This window comes from Apodemus sylvaticus, chromosome 3 (genome assembly GCF_947179515.1).
Source record: "Apodemus sylvaticus chromosome 3, mApoSyl1.1, whole genome shotgun sequence".
In the NCBI taxonomy this organism is placed as follows: domain Eukaryota; kingdom Metazoa; phylum Chordata; class Mammalia; order Rodentia; family Muridae; genus Apodemus; species Apodemus sylvaticus.
Genome location: NC_067474.1, coordinates 72,141,377 through 72,166,608, shown reverse-complemented (window position 1 = coordinate 72,166,608; position 25,232 = coordinate 72,141,377). Strand labels below are relative to the sequence as shown.

Here is a 25,232-nt window from a genome sequence, read left to right as displayed (position 1 = left end):
AGCATGTTGTATTTTTTTCAGTCTCATTTAGAAGATTATTATATTTTGTGCATATTTAAAGTAAGAATGTCTGTGGTTTTTGTTGTTGTTGTTTAAAGAGTCAAGAAAGAGAGGGTGAAAGAAGAAAGGGTCATTCCTCATTCCTTATAGTTGAGCAGTTCCCACTTGTGGGTTACAACCAGTTCTGGGGTTGAATGACTCATTCACAGGGGCTGCATGTCAGATATCCTGCATATTAGATATTTATATTATAATTTGTAGCAGTAGCAAATTTACAGTTATTAAGTAGCAGCAATAGTAATTTTGTGGTTGTGGGTCACCACAACATGAGGAACCGTACTAAAGGGCCACGGCATTAGGAGGGTTGAGAAGCACTGCTAACTCCCTCAGGGGTTTCCCACCATGGATAACAACACCCTTGCTGTTCTTCAAATCTCTCAGTGTTTCCTGGGGCGTTGGATGTGCCTAGTGTCTTCCCCATCATGTCATTTCTCCTTTGCTGGATGGCTCCTCACTGTTTCAACACTTGACTTACGTGGGTGTTTGGTTTCATTACCCGAAGTACATTGGGAACTTAGAGAACGGGTCAAAAGATTTAGTTTGTGTTACTTTAGGTTACCAGTTTGAAGCCCATGCAGCTGTTCCTGATAGCGTCTATTCTTAGCCCCGTCCTTGTGTGTGTGTGTGAAGTGAGTTAGACCGGAGCACAGGCTTCCCTGACTGGGCCTTTTAGGCCCCATCATTGTTGTTTGTCAGCATTTCCAACAACTTACCTACCGTCTTCCTGTTATGTAAACGGCTGTGGGTTTGTGAGTAACGTAAACGCTTTTAAGTGACTCATCTTGCCAAAGTGTTCAACGCTACCCAAAGTAGAAAGAGATCCTATTTAAACCAAACACCCAGGGAAATAGATGCTCTTGAAAACTTTCTGTGGGTAAAACTGGTACAGCGACGAGGCAGTATTAATTAAAGTCAGAAACCTTTGCAGTCACACTGGTGTCTAAACAGACAAGACCAAGGAAGAGTATAAAAAGATAGTCACGGGAAGAAATCCGAAATTTCCTGACTATTCAGTAGGGGTTGGTTATTAATAAAGCCAGGTACCTGGGTATCATTTAAATATCCCATAGCAGTTAAAATGTGAGCATATCAACATGGCTGTGTTGTCGTATACACCTTATAAAGGGGACAGAAAGCAAGACATAGAATAATCCTCACAGGAAGAGATCATTAAAACTATAAAACAAGACCATGTGTTTTTAAGGACAAACATATGGCTCATAAACAGAACAGCAGAGGAAAAAACCCAGCACATTACATTTTCAATAGAATTCTATTGCCCCCCAGAGGGCCCAAATTGGATCTGGGGAGATGGTAAGTCCTGCCAAAGCTTAACCCTACCCTAAAGAATCATATTTCACAGCATTTAACTTCTTTCATTAGGGAGAATTTAAATTTAATTAAAAATTTCTCCTCAAGGATCACTATTGAAAAATAAATAAAAATGTCACGAGACACAGCTTTTCAGAAGCATGTTCGTGGGCCCTGGAGTCACACTGCTGGAGTTCAGGCCCTGGTTCTGACACTCAGGGCTGAGCTGGAGGGAATCTGTTCACTCTCTCAGTGACTCCATGTAGCGCTTGCAAAACAAGCAGAGCAGTAGGGAAGCCAGCCTTCTGGCAGTGCTTGAAAAATGTCACGTGCAATTACACACTCAGTTCAGAACAATGGCTGGTGCATAGTGTCCACGTGTGTCGATATGTATCATTGTTACTGCTTAGCAATAGGACAGGCCTTTACATGCAAGAATAAATAAGATAATTAAGGTCGTTGCCTTGTTAGAGTTCAGAAACATGGTGGAAGATAGGCAGCTGAAGAAGGGACAACTTAAAATTACCAAGACACTGGAGGTACTGCTGTTCTGGGAACAGCACTTGGACTTCTTGCAGGAGGACCACTGGACCAGGAGCCCATGTGTGGATATGAGCTGTTTTGATGGGAAGCAGAAAGAGCATGTGCAAATGCCTAATAGGCCACAATGAGAAAAGCCCAGCATCAGGATTAGTTCAGAGCGAGCACAGTGTGGTAGGGCCTAGGGCTGCATGTGGTCTGAGTGTTGGATTGTGAAGAACTCTGTGAGGGGCTAGGTCAATAGCTCAGGGGTTAAGAGTGTGTCTTGCCCTTACAGAGGGCCTGTGTTAGAATCTCATCACCCACACTAGGAGGCTGGCAGGTCTGTAACTTCACCTTCAGAGGACCCAAAGCTCTCTTCTGGCCTCTGAGGGTACCTCTACTCGTGTGTGTGTGTGTGTGTGTGTGTGTGTGTGTGTATGTATGTATGTGTGTAAAGATAATTCTCTTTAAAACCAAACCAAACCTAGTATTTGGCAAGCTTGTCGAATTCAGTCATGACACAACATTTGCACTGCAGAAACTGACAAACCCTGAGTATTAGAATGGGTGGGTTATAAACTCAGGGATTTGGCAGGACCTTAAAAGCCAAAAGGAAGTGAAAAGTGATCTTAACAAAGCCTGCAGTGATGGAATGCTTGCCTAGCATATGGAAGGCTCTGGATTTAATCTATAATCACAAACACACACACACACACACACACACACACACACAGAGAGAGAGAGAGAGAGAGAGAGAGAGAGAGAGAGAGAACACAGCCTGTATAGTTTCATGGTTGTTACCCAAGCTTTGTTACCCTAGACCTATGTTTGAACCTGGACTTGACGAAGCTCTGGGCCAATTCTGTAGCAATGTCAATCACAGTAGGTGAGTCTCATTCTCACCTCTGTGCTGGCATTAGTAACAGTCGCTGATATTTGGGAACTGGGCCATTTGGGAGGAGTCAGTTGCAAGCTTCAGTAATTAGATCACAGAGCAAGTTGGCTCTGTTTCAGGAGAGATACAGCCCTTTGGGTCCCCTGGCTGTAGGACCCTTAGCTCTAGGTCATGATGAGCCTCCCGATTATAGGCCAGCCCTTCCTTTCAGCTTTGCACACTTGAGATTTCCTTCAAGGCGGGCTCGCCCGTGCATCTCAGCCGGTACTGATGTCTCCTCCCTGATTAGCTATCATCTCCTGGTGGAGAGAAGGCTCAGATTATATGAACGTAGCGTCTTTTTAGCTGGGACCTAATGAGCAGCTTTCGTGGTGCAATCTCCTTACCGTGACATTATCCAGCCTGAAACATACATTCTTCAGATGGACCCCCATGACAATAAACTCAGATTCAAGTGGGAAAGGCCTCAGCATCCCTTTCCAAGGCAAAGGCAACAATTGGAAGAAAAAGAAAAGGCTGTGGTTTGTTTTGTTTTGTTTTTTGTTTGTTTGTTTTTCCATTCATCTGGTAACAAAGACCATTTTCTAGTGAAGGCTGCCTAACACCAGACATAAACTAATTAATACAGCAAATAGCTTGCGATTGTTTCAAATAACAATGGGGAAGAAAGCACTCATTGTCACTCCTGCTGAGATCTCTGTTTAGTCAGCCTGGCTGCTGGGATCTCTGTTTAGTCAGCCTGGGACGGGCCTTGGGCTTTGAAGTCAGACAAGTTTGTGTTCTCCGCCTTGCTGCTGCTTGGACTCTTAAGATGCAGAATTGTTTCCTTGTGCTGGGCCAGCACCCAGTCCGAACATAGCTAAGGTGAGTCCCAGGATGGTTGGGACTGATAGCCACAGGAAGTTGCCTCAACTGATTTATAGCTATGAGTCCAGAGTTGATAAAAGCTACTGTCAAGGGTACCTGAGGATAGATTTGTAGACAAGAACCAATGAGTTTGGTAATGTGTTCCTGCCCTGTGGATGTGGAGAGGAGGGGTAGGGTGGGATGGGGTGGGGCAAGGTGGTGTAGGCTGGGGTAGTTTCTGTTTTCTGTTTCTAGAACTCTGCCAAACATTTATTTCATTGTGGTTGATGAGGTTCTGGAGAGTCGAATGGTAGAATTTAGATCTAAGTTTTATTTTCAGCCTTAATGAAGGGATCAGTAGCTTAATTCCAGAGTATGTCGTTTGGCTCCCCCCACCCCCAGCACTGGTGAGAAAGGCCTAGATGGGTGTCCAAGAACTTATAGGTCGCTTGGCTGCCACCCCTGGGATTCCAGTGAGGAATTGACCTTTGGCTTGATGTTGGGATGCTAGTTCCTTCTGCCCCTCAAGTGTGAAATGTCATCTGTTCACAGCAGTTGCACCGACAGACTTAAGTCCTGTTAAGTGATTTTGGTTGTTTGCACTAAAGGTGTAGGTTTGTGTGGGTTTTCAGTGTCTTGGTAGATTGTTCTCTGAGTTCCCAGCTGGTGTTTTGAACTCTCTGTTTAAAATCCTTTGTGTTTTAAAAGTCTATGTCTTAGAAGCTTTTGGTTTGAGTTGGACGAAAGCAACTGAGTTCTGCATTAAAACATTTGATATGTAACTCTGAGGTTGGAAAGGCTCTCTCCCTACCTCTCCCTACCTCTCCCTCCCTTCCTCTCTTCCTCCTCCTCCTCCTCCTCCCTGCCCTCTTCTTTCACCCCCCCCCCCCCCCGTGGTGTTTTAGAATCCTGTGTAAAGGAGGTTTTCAAGCATTCACTTCATGAGCAGACTCTCCTTCCACACTACCCAGAGTCACTCCCCGGCCTCCAGCACCCTCCCTTTCCCACTTGCTTCATTTGAAGGGTGGAGCACTTAAGCTCCCCAGCTTTGCTCCATGTCCCATCAGTCCTCCCATCAGTCCTCCTATCTCACTATTCATCTGCCAGAAATAATTTGTTCACGTAACCGTGATTCCATTATCATGCTTAGGCACTGAAAGCAATTGCTGATATCACCTTGTGCTCAGTGGATACATAGATTTCCCTAATTTCGTCTCTAAGAGGTCCTCCCGGTCGGTGACCTGTTGTCTTGGAAGACCACCGGGTGGATCTATTGACGCTTCTGTATTAATCTATCCTGTGAATGCATACAGTTTAAGAAGACAGTTTCATTTTTTTCCCTCTTCACTCTTAGAAGAAGATGGAAAATAGAACCTGATATCGCTAACAGAGACTACACAAATGAGGCACACACCGTTGTCCCCCAGGGAGGAAAATTAAGGCAATAGTGGTACTTAAAATCTGGCTGCCAAAGAGTCATGCATGATTTTTATGAGGCTAAAGCATGAGTATTGACAGTTGTATGACATACTGTTGTAGTGTGAGCCATGGGTCGCAGTGTGATGTTCCCCGTGCCACACAGTGAAGGTGCACTGTGCTCTGGCTTTACATACATGGCACCGAGAAAGGGACAGAATGCATGGCATGGGCTTAGGTCCATATAGATTTTGCAAGTCTAAGGTATTGTATACCATGGCTAAGAGGGCTTTCAGCACACGTTTTTCTTTCAGCTTTATTCTTTATTATGTAGAATTAAAACAATGTGCACCACGTTTGAGAGTATGAATGGCAAGCTAAGTGCTTTGTGGTGTCTTTAATAGATACCAGGCAGATGTTAGCGCTCACCATTTCCCCCGCAGTGGTTGTGAGAGTTCTTTGCAGGGAGAAAGTGGTTACCACATATGGTTTGTGTATGTGATGTGCGTTTGTCTTCTGCCAGAAGACCCATCAGAGGAAAGCCAAGTTAGGTAAACACTCTATGGAAAACTCCATTGGACTGCCAGGAATAAGTGCATGTGGAGGTAAACACTGAGATTTCTGACCTGCTCCATCTTGATTCATGTTTCGATTAGAAGTTGGGTTTCTTCTTATATTGCTATTTAAATTCATTTATGCTCCCTTCTGTGTTTATAAACTCAGAAAGTTTGAGAGGATATCTCATTTTGGGATCTGAGGGTACATTTTCAATTTTTCTTTCCTATGATAAAATCGCATGGGTGCTGGTAGAAAGCCTAGGGAAAGCCACAAAAGATACCCAACGGCGTCCGCTTATTTATCTTCCTAATATGCCCTTTTAACTGGTTCAGTCTGCGATGGTTAATGAGGCAGCCTCTTTATCCTTAAAGGGCATGTGGCTTTTTCTTTCCCACCCACCGTGGTTTGTGTCCATTTTACACTCCTAGGTTCTCCGGATCCTTGGACTTTTGCTGCAGAGTCAGCGTATATGTCAAAGTGGCCCAATGTCCTATTTTTAACCATAATCATAGGGCCCAGGGGTTGCTGCCTTTTGAGCTCTGAAAGTTGCTGCAGCAAGACTGTCATTAAGGAAATCAGCCTGCTTTTGCTGGGTGATGACCCCGCCACACTGCAGTTTCAGAGTGTCACTTAAACACTGCCCTGAGGTTAAACTTCCTGAGGGCATAAATCATTGTCGCAGGTGGGCTGGTCTGTGGTGCAGGGAAAGGTGTGCTTCTTCTACGTGCTCCTTAGCATGAGACGGGGCTGTGGTGCAGATTCATTTCATGGTTGGCCATGAAGCAAGTTTCAAAGATGCATTTAACCTGAGATCTGCATTCAAGCAGAGCTATGGGACCTGCGGGTAGAGGGATGGGGCGGTACATGGTTGTTGATGGCCCGCAGGCTGCGTGACTTCACAGAGTGTCAGGGGGTCCACAGGGTCAGAGGGTGATTTCCAAACACTGACCACTAGAAGAGCTTGCACCAGCCATCAAAGAGAGCTTTTGGAGTCTAGGTGGAGGTCTGAATTGGAGATTGTTCATTGGATTCTCGCATGAGCCTCAACTCTGCACATGTTGCTCCAGGACTTGACTTAGCACTTCCTTAACTCCGACTGGTAAGGCAATCTGGAACCTAGAAAAAATAATAAAGGGTGGACACCAGAGAATTGCAGGTCCCTGGATCGGTGGCACAGGCTGTATGTATGTAGCTCAGGGCAGAATTGGAGGGGTATGCTGAGTTGTGTAGAGATGATGTGGTCAGGTGATCCCACCTCTGTGGGACCCGTCCAGACGGAGGACTCACTTACTGACGTCACACTTTCATGAGGAGCTTGGAGCCCTGGGGCACGGCTGAGCCTGCGGGTGGGGAGCCAACTCTCTGGCACTGGGGAAGAAGGAAAAGCAGGCAGGGAGTGCCACTGACCGGAGGATTACAGTAAGCAGAGCTTCAGACAGCGCAGCTAGGATTTGAAACAGTTCCTTTTATAAGACAGAATTTCACACTTCAGCCCAACATAACCTTGAACTTGTGGTTCACTAAAGGTGAACTTTACCTACCTCATCTTTTTGTGTACTGGTATATATAAGCCAAAATACCTGGCCTAATGAGAATTTTTTCTTTTTTAAAAAATATATTACATTTATTTTTTGCCTCTGGCTGGAGAGATAGCTCAGCGGCTAAGAACACTGACTGCTCTACTACAGGTCCTGAGTTCAATTCCCAGCAACCACATGGTGGTTCACAGCCATCTGTAATGGGATCTGATGCACTCCTCTGATGTGTCTGAAGAGAGAAACAGAGTACTCACATATATAAAATAAATAAATCTTTAAAAAAAGCAACAGAGAATTCCACCATTCTTTTGCCTCAGTGGGGGCACATGCCTTTAGTCCCAGAATTCGGGATGCAGAGACAGATAAATCTGAGTTCAAGACTAGCCTGATGGGTCTACATAAAGAGTTTCAGGCCAGCCAGGGCTATATAGTCTTCAAAAATGACTGGAAAAAGTCACTTTATTTACTTCATATGCTTATGGTGTGTGTGTATACATCTGTATGCACATGTGTACATTCATTTATGTACATGCATATATGTGTAGGTCAGAGAACAACTTGCTAGAGTCTGTCATCCCCATCCACTAACTAGGTGGGACCTGGGGATTGAACTCAGGGAGTCAGACTTGGGCACAGATGCTTCTGTCTGCTGAGCCATCTTACCAGCCCCAGAATTCTTTTAAGAACATTTTGTGCAAGTTTTCCCTTAAAGTTGTTAAGACTTTCTCTTGATATGTAAAATAGGAAGAGCTACTTCTTGTCGATTTTTTTTTTTTTTATAATTCTTAGTCCAGGCATAGCAAAAGCAGTTTCACAGAGCAGTTATACACCAGGAAACAACAAGAGAAGCAACAGAAGATAGGAAACCTAAAGGAAATAAGAATTTACTGTCAAGCTGAAAAACTGAAATGGAGCAAGTTGCCAAATGCGCTCTGACACGAACCTGTGAGCAGAAGGCGCTGCGGGAAGCCCGATGCACTCAGAATGCGTAGTTTCAGCCTATCCGTTTATGATAACCGCATTTCAGAGGTTGCCTGTGGTCTGTGGAGGCTCATGGTCTGTGGAGGCTCATTCCTGAGGGTTTTGCTTTTAGTCTCAGTAAAGCAGATGTCACAGAAATGAGCACCCGATACTCTTCAAGCAAGGTGACTTCAGGTTGAACGTGATGGCTCATGCCTTTAACCCCAGGACTCATCAGTGCGCAGGTGGATCTCTCTGTGAGGCTGGGGCTATGCTGAGCTGCATAGGGAGTTGCAGCCTAGCTAGAATTGACTAGTGACTCCCATTCCCCGGCCTCCGCCTCCATGGGTGACTTTTCCCTCTATGGCTGGTGGATGAGGACATTATCCTCTCTTCTCTTCGTGTGTGCATGTTCTGGTGGAGGTCAGAGGTTCATGCCAGGTGTCCTCAATTGCCAGACTTTTTTTTATTAGATATTTTCTTTATTTACATTTCAAATATTATCCCCTTTCTGGTTTACCCTCTGAAAACACCCTATCCCCTCCCCCTCCCCCCTGTTCACCAACCCACCCACTCCTGCTTCCTTGTCCTGATATTCCCCTACACTGGGGCATCAAGCCTTCTCAGGGACAACGGCCTCTTCTCCTTTTGATGTCCAACAAGGTCATCCTCTGCTACCTATGCAGCTGGAGCCATGTGTACTCTTTGGTTGGTAGTTTAGTCCCTGGGAGCTCTAGGGGTACTGGTTGGTTCATAATGTTGTTCCTCCTATGGGGCTGACAGGTCTTTAGCTCCTTGGGTCCTTTCTCTAGCTCCTTCATTGGAGACCTTGTGTTCAGTCCAATGGTTGCCCGGGAGCACCCACCTCTGTATCTGTTAGGCACTGGCAAAGCCTCTCAGGAGACACCTATATCAGGCTCCTAACAGCAAGCGCTTGTTGGCATCCACATTAGTGTCTGGGTTTGGTGACATTATATGGGGTGTATCCCTAGGTGGGGGAGTCTCTGGATGGCCTTTCCTTCAGTCTCTGCTCCACACTTTGTCTGACATTTTTTTGAGACAGAGTCTCTCTTGCTAAACCTGGGGGTCCCTGATTCAGATAGAGTAGCTGGCTAGCAAGCTCTTCGAGTCTCTGCCTCCCTGGCACAGGTGCACTCTGCATGGTATTTCACATGGCTGCTGGGTCCTCAGGCTTCTGTGGTGAGCACTTTACAGCCTGCGCCATGATTTCCCCATCTCCACCTCTTTCTTCTAATAGCTTAGAATGAATTATTATTTCTTTTTCTTTTCTTTTCTTTTCTCTTCTCTTCTCTTCTCTTCTCTTCTCTTCTTTTCTTTTTTACATGAGCTGAGTTCAACATGGTGAAATGCACAGGAATGTATCTATTATTTTGCTTTGTAAAATGTTAACATTTTAATGCAATTTCTCAGTCTTTGGTATTTTTTTTTTAAAGATTTATTTATCTATTATATGCAAGTACACTGTGGCTGTTTTCAGACACTCCAGAAGAGAGAGTCAGATCTCGTACGGATGGTTGTGAGCCACCCACGGTGGTTGCTGGGATTTGAACTCTGGACCTTTGGAAGAGCATAAAGCAGTGAATGTTCACCAGCAAGGTTATTGAAGTTCCTACTCTTTCCCCAGAACTGTTAATTTCTCCATCCAGACAGAAATTGATGTTCATTATTTCCTTCTATGTATTTGAGGGCATACATTTATGTGAGGAAAGTAGGAATAATTATAGTCAATTTCTGTAAATGTCATTGTAAGAATGGTGCACCATGTGTATACCTACCAGTTTTCAAAGCTGCTGTACTGAGTTTTCTCCAGGATCGCATGGTTGTCCTCACCAGGTAATGATTTTCAGACTTGCTGATTTTTTCTGGAATGGGAATCAATTGGACCTTTCTGTAGACCATGCTCAGCCTTCCCCGATGCCCGGGAGGAGGATCTGCAGCTCTTGGCTGTCACGGTTTCTCTCCGGGGGATTGCCTGTCTATATCTTTGCTTATTTTTTCTCTGTTGGATTGTTTAGTTTTTTTCCTTTGTGATTGCTAATAAATCTTTACTCCTTGATGAAAAGAGAATCTTCTATATGTAAATTGCCAAACTTCCCACAAGTTTTAATTTTTTAATCCTTTATTATAAGGTCTTTAATAGTATTGAGTTCTTAATTTTTTATGAGTTCTTAATTTTTTATTAATTAAATTACTCCTCTCATTGATGTTCCCGACGTGAAGCCACCCTGCCTGTTACAGGCACTGTGTGTGAACTGATCCTATTTTTCCAATCCATTATTTTACTAACGTAGAGATTATCAAGACTTCTAGCACTATTAGCGGTTTGAGGTCAAATCCAGTGCCTCAGACAAAAGCCGTTGCTTCTCAGCAGCATTCAAAGCCTTGTCACCAAGGACTGCGGTGGTCTGCTGCGGGTGCCACCCACTAACCTTGGTTTGCAGTTCTTGACTGGCTCAGAGAAGCATCTGAAAGACGCTTGCTATATTTACTCCTGCACGTCTCCAGTATTTTTAGTGACTCTTATCATTCCTCGTCTTAGGCTCAACCCAGAATGCTCTGGAAATCCTCCAGCGTGATGATGTGCTCAGCCTGGTAGACAGGGCCCCTGAGATGAAGAGTAGCCTCCCTGACCCGTGGTTTGCTATTCACCACAGATACTTCACACACACATAAACATCTTATTATCCTGTGCTGTTGTTTATTAGAGGAACCACTCGATGTGCTATTTTTTAGATAAACTTTTAAGACATTTAATTATTGTATATTCTTCAGCATCCTAAGGAATCTAGGGTTAAGCCATCTTTTCATTTGTATCAGTATTGTTTTGTGATCTCTAATCCCAATGAGAAATCATCCTATTTTTCATTGTTTTTAATTTGAGGCTCTAAGAAGGATGAGAATTATTTTCCCGGGAATAAATTTAATAACATTTGAATAAATCCCATGCTGCTTCTTTTCTGTCCTTACTGGGGGAGGTATGTAGACTGATTATTTTAGATTTAATAACTAGAAATGAGAAGGCCATAGAGCTATATCATGACTCCATTTAAAACAAGAGAACTGGGACTTGGAGCCATCGCCTACCCTAATGAACACCATGTTAGGGGGTTGGGTGTTAGAATCAGGATGACAGGTGCTTCAGGAAGGCACACAGCCTCAGACATTCCATTGCTTTAATAGAAATGGAACCATGAGGTCCTGAGGAGACAGGTGGCTCCTTGGGGCTCACTGGCCAGCGGGCCTAGCACATTTGGCTGAATCCAGGACAGTGAAAAATCCTGTCTCAAAAGCCAAGGTGGGGGTCTCCTGCAAAACAGTACCCGAAGTTGATCTCTGGTGTCCACATGCACACACACACACACACGTGCATGCATACTGGCACACAGATTTATATGCACGTAGATATGCATATACAGAAGTGGAAAGCAAGTTGCCTTCATTTATATCATACTGCTCATTCTTTATCCAGCACAGATTAAAGTTCCCGTAAAGCATACCAGTGGAGTATTTTATTTACCTTCTTATCCGATTCCTTACTAAACCACTTAGGTCTAATTAGTATTGTGTGCTTTGTGCCAGGTGTTTGTTTTTCCTCTTTGCTAATGAGTGTGTAATTGCCTTGTGGGAGATTAAAACGCTAGTCTGATGGCTAGGGAGTGGCTCCTGCAGGTTCTCGGCGTGTCACTGGCATGCCCTTTGAAGGCATGGTGTTAAGCTATAGCTACGACTGACATTTCCTAAATACCTGAGGAGGCAGAGAGGAGTTAGTGGAGGACAGAGTGATCTCAGACAACTCCATAACCACCCCTTTCGAGTTCAGGCTTGGTAGGTTGTTGTGATTTCAAAGGTCACAGATAGGGTAAGGAAATTTCCAAAGTGAGCATCTGTTTTGCGGAATAGCCACTGAGGTCCCACAGCATACATCGGCGATGCAGTGACCAGTGCAGGAGGAAAGGTCTTGAACGAAGACTTTCTGCCACCAAGGGACATGTCATTTGAAAATAATTTTATCTGATCTGCACATTTATTCCCTATCCAGGGCAATATTTGATAGCTTATTTTTTATTAGATATTTTTTTATTTACATTTCAAATGTTATCCCTTTCCTGGTTTCCCCTCCAAAAACCCACTATCCCCCCCTCCTCCTGCTCACCAACCAACCGACTCCTGCTTCCCTGTCCTGACATTCCCCTATACTGGGGCATCAAGCCTTCCCAGGACCAAGGGCCTCTCTTCCCACTATTGTGTGACAAGGCTATCCTCTGCTACATATCCAGCTGGAACCATGGCTTTCTCCATGTGTACTCTGGTTGGTGGTTTGGTCCCTGGGCTCTGGGGTACTGGTTGGTTCATGTTGTTTCTCCTCTGGGACTTCTTACAACCACAAGGATTTCTAGTTTTAGTGATTTAGTAATTTCAACTTAGCGGAATATCGCTCATTTACAAAAACTTACTGAACTTTGTCTTGAGTATACATTTGTTTTGTACCTATGTTTTACCAGTAAATATTGGTTTATTTTCTCAAAGTAAAAAAAGAAACCACTTAAAAATGATCTTACACGGATTTATTGGGGGAAATTTCAGTCTGCCTCTGTTTGCTCTTTCCTTCAATATGATCAGGATCAGCAGGAGACTGGGCGCTCACACATCTTCCTGACAAGTGATCTTAGTAATTATTCAAATAGATTGCTTGCCTCAGCACATTTGAATGTTTTTTTGCAGATTGTCACAACTTAAATAGGTTTAATATGTTTTGTTCTCTCCTCTTCCTCCTCCTCTTCTTCTCCTCTTCTCTCCCTTACATGATTCTTACCTGAAGAATAAGAGAAAAGGAACAGGCATTCCATTCCATTTCCCCATCCCAAGCTCTTTTTGGTACAATGATAGATTTATGCTGGTGTTATTAAATCATACTAAGTGTAATTTTTATATTTAAGTTTTTGGCCATGTGAAAACAATCATGTCTTATGAATTTTATACTTGCCACCAGCGTTTTGTTTTTTGTCTGTTTGGTTTTTGTTTTTTTTTTTTATCTTTTGGTTTTTCAAGATAGTATGTTTCACTGTGCAGCCCTGGCTGTCCTGGAACTCACTATGTAGCCTTGACCTCCGAGATCCACATGCTTCAGCCTCTCTAGTTTGAGCATGTGTGCTTGCAAGTGAGGCCTGCTCCCTCCTCCCCCCTGCATATATATTAGTTACTTTTCTTGACATCGTGGTAGAATTTCTAATAGAAACAATTTAAGGGAGGAAGGTATATTCTGGCTCACAGGTCAGAGATCACAGTCTGTCATGGCCAGAAAGGCAAGCTGGCAGGAGTGTGAGGTGGTGATCACATAGAGAAGTGGAGAGTTCAGCTGACCTGGTCTTCATTTCCTGGCCCCACCCCTAGGTGAGCCCCGCCCCTAGGTGAGCCAGCTAAGTCTCAAGTCCCAAAGATTCTATGACTCTCCAAAGTAGCACAAGTATCTAAATACAGGAGCCTGTGAGGAGCTTTCCCGTAAGGCTGTCTATGGCTGTGGAATTCAAGATTCCTTTAGGTTTTCGCTATACAGCAGGGTTTCTTATACCTTGAGTTTTTGTCCTAAAGCAGTGGATTCTCAACCTTCCTAATGCTGCAACCCTTTAATACAGTTCCTCATGTTGTGCTGAGCCCCAGCCATAAAGTTATTTTTGTTGCTACTTCATAACTGTAATTTGCTAGTATGAATCAAAAGGTAAAGATCTGATATGCGACCCTTGGAAAGAGCCAGTTGATCCCACAGGAATCTCAAGTGTTGAGAACCACTGTCCCGAAGGATCTCACTTCAGAAGCACAGAGTAACTCTAGCGGACCTGTTCTTTCCACTTTCCCCATTTGCTGAGCTTTCTTTTCCTTTATTTTTATTTTATGTTTCTGGAACCTTTCTTTACCCATGAGATTCCAAAACATCCTTACGCTATAGGAACACTTGGCTTTAGCATTGTTTTGTAATATATATAAATATAAATAAGTAATGCACATGTCTTCTTAAGGAATCCCTTCTCTGCCGGTGAGTGGGGGAGTGGGGGCTCTGCCTCTACAGCTCTGCCCCAGTCCTGCTAGAATCTGCAGAATAACTAGGAGTTTATTTTAATCTGCACCTCCATTTATTTCCTTTTTTTTTTTTTTTTTTTTTTTGGTTTTTCGAGATAGGGTTTCTCTGTCCTGGAACTCACTCTGTAGACCGGGCTGTCCTCGAACTCAGAAATCCACCTGCCTCTGCCTCCCAAGTGCTGGGATTAAAGGCGTGTGCCACACTGCCCAGATCATTTCCTTCTTGTTATCTCTGACTCTCATTAGATGCTGAGTGGAGGTCTGACCTCTCTTATTTGGTATTTCTGTTCTCTAGAAATTTTATCCTTTTTTTTTAAAACTCAGAAATTATTATTTTTTTAATTGTGTTCTGTCTGGTAGATATCCAAAGACATCGACACTTAATCCACGGGTCCTCTGAATAAGTGGCCTCAGTGGGCTACAGGGATTTTTCAGAAATAATTTTGTTAAGAGATTTGAAACAGAGAGATGATCCTAGATTCTGGCTTCTTTAAAATGTTATAGTCATAACCCCTTTGTGCCTAACAAATGTTTAGACTCCCCCTCCCCCCCAGCTTCTCTGGGAGGGAATTTGAAGATAGAGTTGGTAAGGTGGGAAGGCGACCCTAACTGGGGGCGGGGACCAACATTGCATAGGCTGGAGTTCTGGCTCGAACGCAATGGAAAAAGCCAGTGGGGCACAGCATCCTTCATCCCTTCTTCCTGGGTGTGTTCAGTTGATCAGGAGCTTCACATTTTTTGGGCAAGACTCCCACAATAGAGTGGACCAGACCCTTAAAACCCGAGAGACAAAAATAAGCCCTCCTGTTCTTAAGTTACTTTTGCTAGATATTTCCTCATAGCAATAAGAAAAATTATTAACACAGTAGCTGTTGTTAATGTGATGAGGAAATTCTGAGTTCAGGTGCACATGCCACCTTAATGTCTTTGAGAAGAGACTCTGTTCCTGTGCTCACAATAAAGGGACTAAGTCAGTCACTATGGAACCCGAGATGGATGAAGGAGAATGGAAAATGGGGAGGGTATTCCAGTGGGGGAAAAAAGAAGGGTCAAGAGAACTGATATATCCTCAAAAGACAGATAATACTAAGCATCAAGTGAGAACATTTGAAAGCTGAGAAATCACAATGAGTGATTAGAATGTTTCAAGTATTTCCAAAAGCAGGAAGTTCTGGACGGCTGAAAAAGTCTTGTGGGTGTGGCCAGGGCGTGGGCAACTGGAATGTAATGGAATAGGTCATTAGAGATGAGGTCAAGGAAATGAAAGGCAAGGGAAGTTAATTAATTACTTAGAATAAGGGCAAGACTTGGGGTGGAAAGAAACACTGGAGGTCAAGTTCTCTGATTGCCAGTGAGGGAGACACCATGGACTGTAGAGAAGATAGACGCCTAGATGTAACACAAGGTCCTCCTTCCTGGAGTGTGATATCCTTAATGAGAAGAGGAAGGGATAATCACACAACAGTGTGCGCACTGCCAGAAGTGTGGCAGCAGCACTTAATGTTGGGATAGGGAAGAATCTGTAGAAGTCTTCATATGCCAAAAGACTAATCACTCAGGCATTTTCTTCTGCTGCTTAAAAAATCACTTAGTGTTTAATAAACATGCATGAATAACCTATAGGTATCTTATGGACCAATTAATGAAAAATCTGATTAAGGTGGGCTTGGTTGTACAGGCCTATAATTCCAATTAGTAAGCCCTAGGTCCTATCCCTAATCCACACACACACACACACACACACACACACACACACACACAAACCAAAGTACCTAAACTATCACATTTGCTTAGTGATTTAAGAATCACAATAAGAGGAGAGGAAGAAGACTATGATGTGTCTTCAGGGAATTGTTCTAATTCTAGAAGTCTCCAATGAACTGAAGGTCTCAGGAAAAGAGATTATTTTTTCTTTTTCTACCTAATATGTGATTTCCCCCATTGTATTCTTCATTGTCTTTTATTTTTTAGCTTTACTTTGCTATTCATTCATTGACTCTCTGTGTTATATTTTAAAACACCTTGAACCTTTCTGAACTGAAGTGTAAGTGGAAATAGTATGAAAATATATTCCAACTGTTTCTGATAAAAAGAAAAAAGGAGTATGTAAACAGTATAAAGCAGTGTCACCCAACACTGGAAGACATGTGTGTCCTGTGTACTAATTATATTTTACTTCTTGTGGAGCAGTGTCAGGTATCAACTGCTTACATTAAGCCTTCCAAGAGGGAAGAAAGTTCTCAGGAGTCTTGGATTGGTAGATGGATGCTATTCTGGGGATGAAGAGTCCTGGGGGTGGGTTGTGCTAACCACAGGAATGTTGAACAGTACATGCTGGCTTTGGCTAAAGAATCTTTGATGCATTGTGCGACCTTTGAAATGTTGGGCCTGATGGTCCTTTTGCAAGTCTGTGTTACAAAATGTCTGCTGCAGGTCAAAAACACTGTGTGGGGCGAGAACAGACTAATTGGCCAACAATAACATATCTAGAAACTACCTTGTTGACTAAATAACAGGGCAGAGTAGATTTCAATAGGGTAAATGCTCCAATAGCACAGTTCTGAAAGATTTTTGGCTGCATTGGGTATTTTAAGGAAGTTTCTTCTTCTTCTTCTTCTTTTTAATGTGTCATGTGGTTTTGCTTGTAGACTTCAATGACACAGACCACCAAGCAGAGACCTTTTTTTTATTTGTCTCACCATCTTTAATCTAGAGTTCTAAGTGACCAGTGTGGATTTTTGATGTTATTCTGGGTCAGATTTTTCAAATTCTTTTCTTTTCTTTTATTTATTTTATTTTATTTTATTTTATTTTATTAATTTACAAATGTTATAGGAGTCTTGTGTTGCCTGTCCATCTTTAAATTTAAATCTGTGTTTTCTTCATTCATTCATTCATTCATCCATCCATCTCCTTTCTCAGTTCACAGCCATGAATGAACAACAGTGCTTCTACAACGAGTCTATCGCCTTCTTTTATAACCGGAGTGGGAAGTATCTAGCCACGGAATGGAACACAGTGAGCAAGCTGGTGATGGGACTGGGCATCACTGTCTGTGTGTTCATCATGCTGGCCAATCTCCTGGTCATGGTGGCAATCTACGTCAACCGCCGCTTCCATTTCCCTATTTATTACTTGATGGCCAACCTGGCTGCTGCAGACTTCTTCGCTGGATTGGCCTACTTCTACCTGATGTTCAACACAGGACCTAATACCCGGAGACTGACGGTCAGCACGTGGCTCCTCCGGCAGGGCCTCATCGACACCAGCCTGACAGCTTCTGTGGCCAACCTGCTGGCTATTGCCATCGAGAGGCACATCACGGTTTTCCGAATGCAGCTCCATACACGAATGAGCAATCGGCGCGTGGTGGTGGTGATTGTAGTCATCTGGACCATGGCCATTGTGATGGGTGCCATCCCCAGTGTGGGCTGGAACTGCATCTGTGACATCGACCATTGTTCCAACATGGCACCCCTCTATAGTGACTCCTACTTAGTCTTCTGGGCCATTTTCAACCTGGTGACCTTTGTGGTCATGGTGGTTCTCTATGCTCACATCTTTGGCTATGTTCGCCAGAGGACTATGAGAATGTCTCGGCATAGTTCTGGACCCAGGAGGAATCGGGACACCATGATGAGCCTTCTGAAGACTGTGGTCATTGTGCTTGGTGAGTTCTCTATTGATTGTTGTTGTCTCCTTTATAGCTTCCCAATGATGTCAAGTAGACACACTTATTTATAATCATGGTAAACAAGAATGCGAAAATTCACCACATGTATATGTTCGTATGAGCGAATAGGGGAATTTCATTTTAAATGTCTATGGCAATGGCAGCTTACCATTCTTTCTATAATTATAGAATATGCTAATTTCTAGTCTCTGTTCTTTCGTATAAGAATGGTGAAGTGAAAGATATCATTGAAACAGTTTTCTTCTAGAACTGAGAATACCAAAACATTCAAGACACCATACCACCAAACCCAAAAGAAATAAAAGCCTCAGAACACCTGGTTTTATTTAGCTTTAAAAAGGTTGTTTTACAGTTTGCATCTTAAGTCTCTTGCCCTAAGGACTTTGTTTCACAGATGTTCAAATAGATAGTGCTTTATATGAGATGAAAATCATTTATGCTTTTCTACAAAGTTATTCATTAATCCAAGTGAACATAATGTAGTTATTTTTAATTTTATTTTTGAGAATTTGATACATGTATACAAGGAATTATGATCGCATGTACCCCCATTTCCCATACCAGTTCTCTCTACATCTTCCTAACTTGCCCCCTCTCATCTTCATGTCTTTGGTTTTGCTGTTGTTTGTTTACTTATTGATAACCCATTAAGCCCTGTGTGCATGGATGTGGGACCTGGGAACGCTACCAGTGTTCACATCTTCTATAAACAATGATTCTCTCTCCCCCGGCAACTATCCATGAGGAAAAGCTCCTGAGAATGGAGTATGCCTTGCAGATCACCTGCCTGTCTCTGCTGGGATGGTCTTGTGATTCCCGTCTGCAAGTGACCAGGGATGCTGTGAGGTTGTGATTCAGATAGCCCTGTCATGTCCTGGAGGTAGCATTCCACAGCACTGTTCTCCACCCACTGTTTCTCACACTCCTCTTCTGGGATGGTCCCTCAGCCTTGGAGGTGGATATAGATGTCCTGCTTAAGGGTGAATACTCAGTCTCTTAATCTCAGTGTGGTGACCAGTTCTGCATCTTTCCATTGACTGCTGGCCATTGTGAACAGAAAGTTCTTTGACCAAGGCCGAGACACATAGTCTATAAGCAAAGACCTGTAAAATAAAAACAAAATGAACAAACAAAAAATCCCACCACGTACAACAACAACAACAACAAAAACAAAACCCAGATAAAGAATTATGAGACAAATTATGAGAAAAACCCTCCAAAAGTATCACTGAGTTCATTTTGTGTTGGCCATTTATTTCTGGGCAGGGGCCCGTCCTTAAGTGTTGTTTGTATACTTAGTGAGACTCTGTTGGAAAACATTTTTTTTCTGTTGTCAGCAGTTGTCAACTGGAGATAGCTTGTGAATAAGGGATGCGCTTGCACCCACTTCTCTCGGCACTGGGACCTTATCCGACTTAGACGCATGTAGGCTCTTTGTGCTGCCACACTCTATGAGTTCATAAGTGCATGTTCATGTTGTGTCTAGAAAAGGCCTTGCTTCCTTGGTGTCATCCACCCCCACTGGCTCTTACAGTCCTTTCATCTTCTCGTCTATAAAGTTTCCTGAGCCTATGGGGAGGGATTTAATGGAGACATCCCATTTAGGATTGAGTGTTTCCTTTACTGCACTCCTTTAGAAGAACAGTATTATTAGGTTTTCCACTGGGTCCATGGCCTAGTTAGTCTAGGATGCTTGGCCACAAAAGCAGTGTTGGACATAGGTTTCATCTCATGAATTGGGCCTGAAAGCTAACCAAATAGTGGTTGGTTACACCCACCACTTTTGTGCCGAAACTGCACCAGCATGTTTTGCAGGCAGGTCACTATTGTAGATTGAAGGTTTGTAGTTGGGTTGGTGTTTACTTTTCTCCTCTGATAGTGTGAGGAGTACATTTCAATACCATGAACACTAGTCAGTAGGGGTGAAGACCTTAAGTAGGCTCCAGATCAACTTCTTCCTGTTCAGAGAGTGTTTAAATGTTGTCTTTAGCAATAGGGATTTTGCTATCAGTTTGTGGAGAGCAACCAATACCTTTGGCAATAGCCTGAGCTGGTCTTTGGGACCTTTTTGACCCACAACCTAATTAGATATAACACACTCCTAGCACTGAGAGTTTCATGTGGTATTGAGAGGCTGACTGTTTTTCTAGCAAGTGTAAGACCCCAGACTAGATTCCCTAGCAACACAGACAAGCAAACCTTATTTCATTTTTTCTACGGATGTCGAGTGTAAAAGTCCTGTAATCATCCTTGATCTTTGAAAATCCCTGTGGGGTAAGTAACCTGGGATTATGAAACATCTCCAAAACTATGATTTTTACACATTTTAGTTCCTGAACGCAGATAGAGCTTTAATTACTCTTAAACAAGTTCGCATCCCTGGAAGAACCTTCATCCTATTCTCTTGGGTCAGGGCAGACACATCATGGTGATCCTCTATGCTTGCATTAATTGTGACCTGTAGACTTGTGAGAACGAGATTTAGGCCTTAGATTCAACAGCCTACCCCAATCCTTGTTTTACCAACTAAACACTCAGGAAGCTTCCTCACTGGGGACACCATCACCTCAGACATGAGATGTCTAATGTCATCCAAAGCTTAATGAGTACAAGAACAGCTTCCTCCTTGTTTAGTTACCAACAAAGCCTTTTGAGCACCTCTGTGCCACCAGAGGGCTTTGCCTGATTTTAAGAAAACACATCTCAGTTTGCACTGGATACAGTCTGTGGATGAGATGACATGTATAACCCAAGACATTGTGTTTCTGATTTGACTCAGACATTTGTTTGCTGGCCATTTAAATATTGATGGACATATGTGTGTGTTTTGTCCGTTTGTATCCTCCATTTATAATGTCAGGTACCATTTAGTTCACGGAGCAGTAAATGATTACAGAATTTGGTCTATGAACCCATCAAGCTCCAGCTTTAATCTTGGCCTTTGCATTCTCTCTAATATACACACCACACACTGTACTTAATGATTCATGTAAAGTTAACATCTGTGTCTCATTGGGTAGTTTTTTCCTCTGCCACAAACAAGGCCACTACTACCCATCACACAAATTTTATATAACAGGAGTCGTATCATTTGAGGCTTAAGCTATCAGCCTCCATAAAGTTACCTTTCTCTGGAATAAATACTAATTCTGTGGCCACAAAATGAAAGTTTTAGAACATGGAAAACTCCAGTCAGGATGATGCATAAGGAAACTGGGTAAGGCAAGATGGGAGTATGATTCTAATTTAGGGAATAAAGCTCAATAAATGAACAACAACTATTTTTGAGAAAGGAAGCGAGTGTGAACAAGTGGGTAAGGATATCCAAAGCGGGAGAAGTAGAAAGCTCAGAATAGGAAATTCACAGCCCAGAACAGTCAGGTCTTTGTCACACTGATGCCTGATGTTTCTTGTGCCATTCACTCTATTGCTAGGAAGGTCTAGTTATTTGGAAAACATGAGTTCATCTCATGGCAATCAAGAGCTGTCATTGGCCTGAAGCTCATTTCATTATAAATTAATCAATCAGTAATCTGTATTTTGCTTTTATCTTTGACTTTGGCTTTTGCACAATGTTTTTTGATATTTGAAAACTGTGATCTAGGGAGATTTTGAGCCTGATAAAGGCCAGAGGGAACCAAATGCTTTGTTGCCTCTTCTTTCTATGTAGTCATTCACAGGCTGTCTGGCTCAAAGCAGGTACTCAACATGTAACCATTGAATGGGTGAATGAATGAATGAATGAATGTGGTGGCAAAAGCAACTTCCTGAACCTTCAATATGGAAGATCAGGGAGCTGTGGTGAATTCAGTGTGGTATAAGTTAAAAAAATAGCCATTTTTAAAATTGAGATAGGGTCTTACCATGTAGCTCAGGATAGCCTTGAATTCATGATTCTGCTGCTTCATCCCCCTGAGTGTTTAAATTGAAGGCATGCCTCACCACAACTGGCTAATAGTCCATGACCTCTAGAACATGAACAACTTAGAAAATGATTGGCTACTGTGAGTGTTCAGTTAATAACAAACCCATTGCATTTTGATTTATTCTGGGCTACCTATGACTTATCACTTGTGTGGAAAAGCCTTTGGTTTCTCTGTGTGAGAATGGTTTATGATATTTAGACCTGCTCAGTGTTCATGTTGAAGCAAGTATTTGTTGGCCAACAACTGAGTTCCTAGGCATTCAGCTTCAAAAAAAATCAAGAAAAAGCATCTTGGAGTTTATGATTGACTGAAGCATGATGAGAGGGCAGGGAGTCACTTGTAAGTGAGACTTGGTCTTAAATAGAATTGTATTTCACATGTGTACAGCATTATTTGCATACACAGCACTCAGACTACCTTAGAAGTTTGTATTCAGAGATAACAACCCGACAGGACATGGGTACGATGATTGGTTTGCTATCTTTGATTTCTAGTTTGTGAAAAAAGAAGCCTAGGGACCCTAAGTCAGTTGCCCAGGGCCACCCGGGTCGTCATCATTGTCATCGTGCCTACAGGAACTAGAGTTCAATACAACTCATGACTTGGGTTCTATGCTCCGTGAGTTTTTTACCTCCCTGTCAAGCTATTTCTCAAGAATAAAACCAACCTGTGTCTTCTAGGAGAGTTTATAGGCCAGTGGGCTTGTGTTGATCCTAACACCCTCCCTTGATACTGCCTAACCCCACCTTCACCTCATTTCCAGGGTCACAGAAACCTTGAAGGTGTGTACCTTTTCTTTTTCCTGCTTCTAATGACCCCCAGGATTCACTTATCTTCCATCTTTTCCCAGAGTTTAGTATTGCAGCACCCACAAACCAGCTGCTTCTCACCGAGGGGAGTGTTTTGTCCAAGATGTAGTTGACTCTCTGTTCCTTGACCCAGTGTGAAGCTACAGAGTGCCTCTCCAGCTCCAGTTTCCATCTGACCAAGAATTCCTTGAGTCGGCCCCCTGAGTGACTCAGGCAGTGGAGGCGTCCTTCCTTATTTGACCACAGGCTCTCTTCAGATATGAGTCCTTTCCTTTCCTGCTGTGTTATTTGTGGTGGCACTTCTACTGAAGACAATCATCAATGAGGAGAACCAGAATTCAGAAAGGAAAGGAATCCTGGGGAAGGTGTGGTGGCATTGACATCTAACCCCTGAGAGGCATATCAAGTAAAACAAGTGCAGAGGATCATCTCTCTTGGCAAAGAAAGATACACTTTTTCCTAGTTTGATCCAGTTCATTGAATGGCCAATGGTCACTCAATGGTCGCCAGTAAGGATAAATTACCCATTATTATCCATGGACGTTGTGCCAGAGTCAACAGTCACCACCACTCTTGAGTGTTGTTTGGACCAACTATTAGAGAAAGTTTTTTCCCCCCTGATTTTATATTGAAGTTCCTCAGTTGATCATATATGGCAGGTAATTTGTGGAAGGTCTTTCTCTTTGTAAGTGGCAACAGGGAATTCAGCTGTAGGTATGGAGATCCTGTACTTCCAACACAGGGTGCTGACTCTTGACCCTTTCAGTTTAACTTAGTGAACTTGATGAGTGCTGATACTATGCTAAGGGATAAGCAGACAATCAGGACAAAATCTTTGCAGAGCCTATGTTGGAGGAGGCTAAGAAAGTCCTGTGTTGGATGGGATACGGGCAGAGACATTGAGTGAAGAGAGGGCAGGACTCCCAGAAGAAATAGAGTAGTCTCTCTCTCTCTCTCTCTCTCTCTCTCTCTCTCTCTCTCTCTCTCTCTCTCTCTCTCTCTCTCTCTCTCTCTCTGTTTTCTCACTTTTATAGATTGGTTGACTCAGATCCTCATTTTGGCATTGACTATCTGGGTGCTACTGGGCAAATTATATTCTCTCTGTTAATTAGTGGATTCCTACCTTTTCCTGTAGGATAAGTTGGCCAGTCTAATTTTCAAAACTATCTAGGCTATTATTTGTTGAATAAAATTGTAAGGATAAGCTGACCAACCTCTAAGATCTTTCTAGTGGAAAACTTACAAATCAGGTCAGATCAAAAGCACAGACTGTTCTCTCTATGCACAGTGCTCACTTCTTCAGCAGTTCATATTAAGATGCTCTGTTGACTATTAAAGTCTGTGGCGCCTTTATTGAGAATCGTCTCTGAGAAATAACGGTTTGGCATTTCACTTTCCTTTGGAGACCTGGGTGGCAGGGAAGGAGGACTTCCCAGTTGGCCCTGCTGGTCAGAGAAGGGAATAGTAGACACAGAGTCTCTTCTTCTCTGGCCACAGGTGACGGAGCTACAAATCCTCTTTCTGTGGAAGGTTAAAGCTACCTCAAGTGTCCTTAGGTCCCAGTGGCATCCCTGTGAAGGCCTCTTTGAAGAAGAGTCTGAAGGAGCATTCATGAGAGTCTTGATTGTCTGGCCAGCTCCTGGGTTGACTTGGCCCTGTGTGTGGTGGCCAGGGTCGACACCCTGCAGATATCCTGCTGTGCTGCCCCAGCCCCATGTCCTAGGCTCAGGTCAAAAGAGAAAACACCTTTTAAACAGCAACACTGTGTACTCCTAGTTACCCATCTCCATTCAAATATTTTTTTATTCCAAAGTAACATTCAAACAGAAACAAAAACCCCAGACCACATGGGTCCAAGAGAGTTCTCTTTGAGGTGTAGACAGAGGACTCTACATGGTGCTTGTTCTTATTTTAGGTCGGTTAGGAGTGACTCAGGCCTGTCAGGCTGAGACGCCACATAGACGCCGAATGCTAAGGCCACTTGTCCTTACATGGAATAAAAGATACAAAGATGTCTTTACTGTGGTGATTTTGACTAAGGTGGGAATTGCACTTGCCTAGGTACTGTAAGCTTATATTTGGAGTGAAATGGGACAGTTGGATTCTTGAGAAAAATGTCTTAAACTTCCCTTAGCCCCTGTTTCAGATTTAGGATTATATAAATAGATTCTTATATGTAAATAAGTTGTCCAGCCTCTCACGAAGAACTTTACAATAGGAAAGAAAGGAGTCCCCAACTGGTAAGTCTCAGTCACACAAGCACCTGCCCCTCCATCTTTTTCAGACACACCCACAGCTATCCACCCACCCACCAATCCCACTCTTGTACACAATTGCACTCTTGGTGCTATTTCACTTTTCTGACACAGTATAAAAGTACAGCTCGGTTCGATAGCAGGTTGTGCATTTCATCTTGCATATCTTTCCTTGACATACATTTTTTTTTGCCATTACATTTTGTCTTTACATATTTAGTGTCTATTCATAGGAGATGGCAGTTTTGATCTGTTTCACTTCACACAGTGAATTTAAATGGGATTCAGTGAAAGATATCACTTAGACAATATCAAGGATTTGAAAATCATTGTCTTTTATAGTAGA

General features: G+C 43.0%; 1 protein-coding gene across 8 annotated transcripts in view; it reads left to right on the top strand.

Moving 5' to 3' along the window:
* Positions 1 to 25,232, top strand: part of Lpar1 (lysophosphatidic acid receptor 1) — a 118,036-nt gene that overhangs the window by 54,309 nt on the left and 38,495 nt on the right. For all 8 annotated transcript variants that reach the window (XM_052176545.1, XM_052176542.1, XM_052176544.1 and 5 more), the window contains one exon: positions 17,125 to 17,872. In XM_052176545.1, the coding sequence (XP_052032505.1) occupies positions 17,125 to 17,872 (748 nt within the window). The remainder of the gene's footprint in view (positions 1 to 17,124; positions 17,873 to 25,232) is intronic.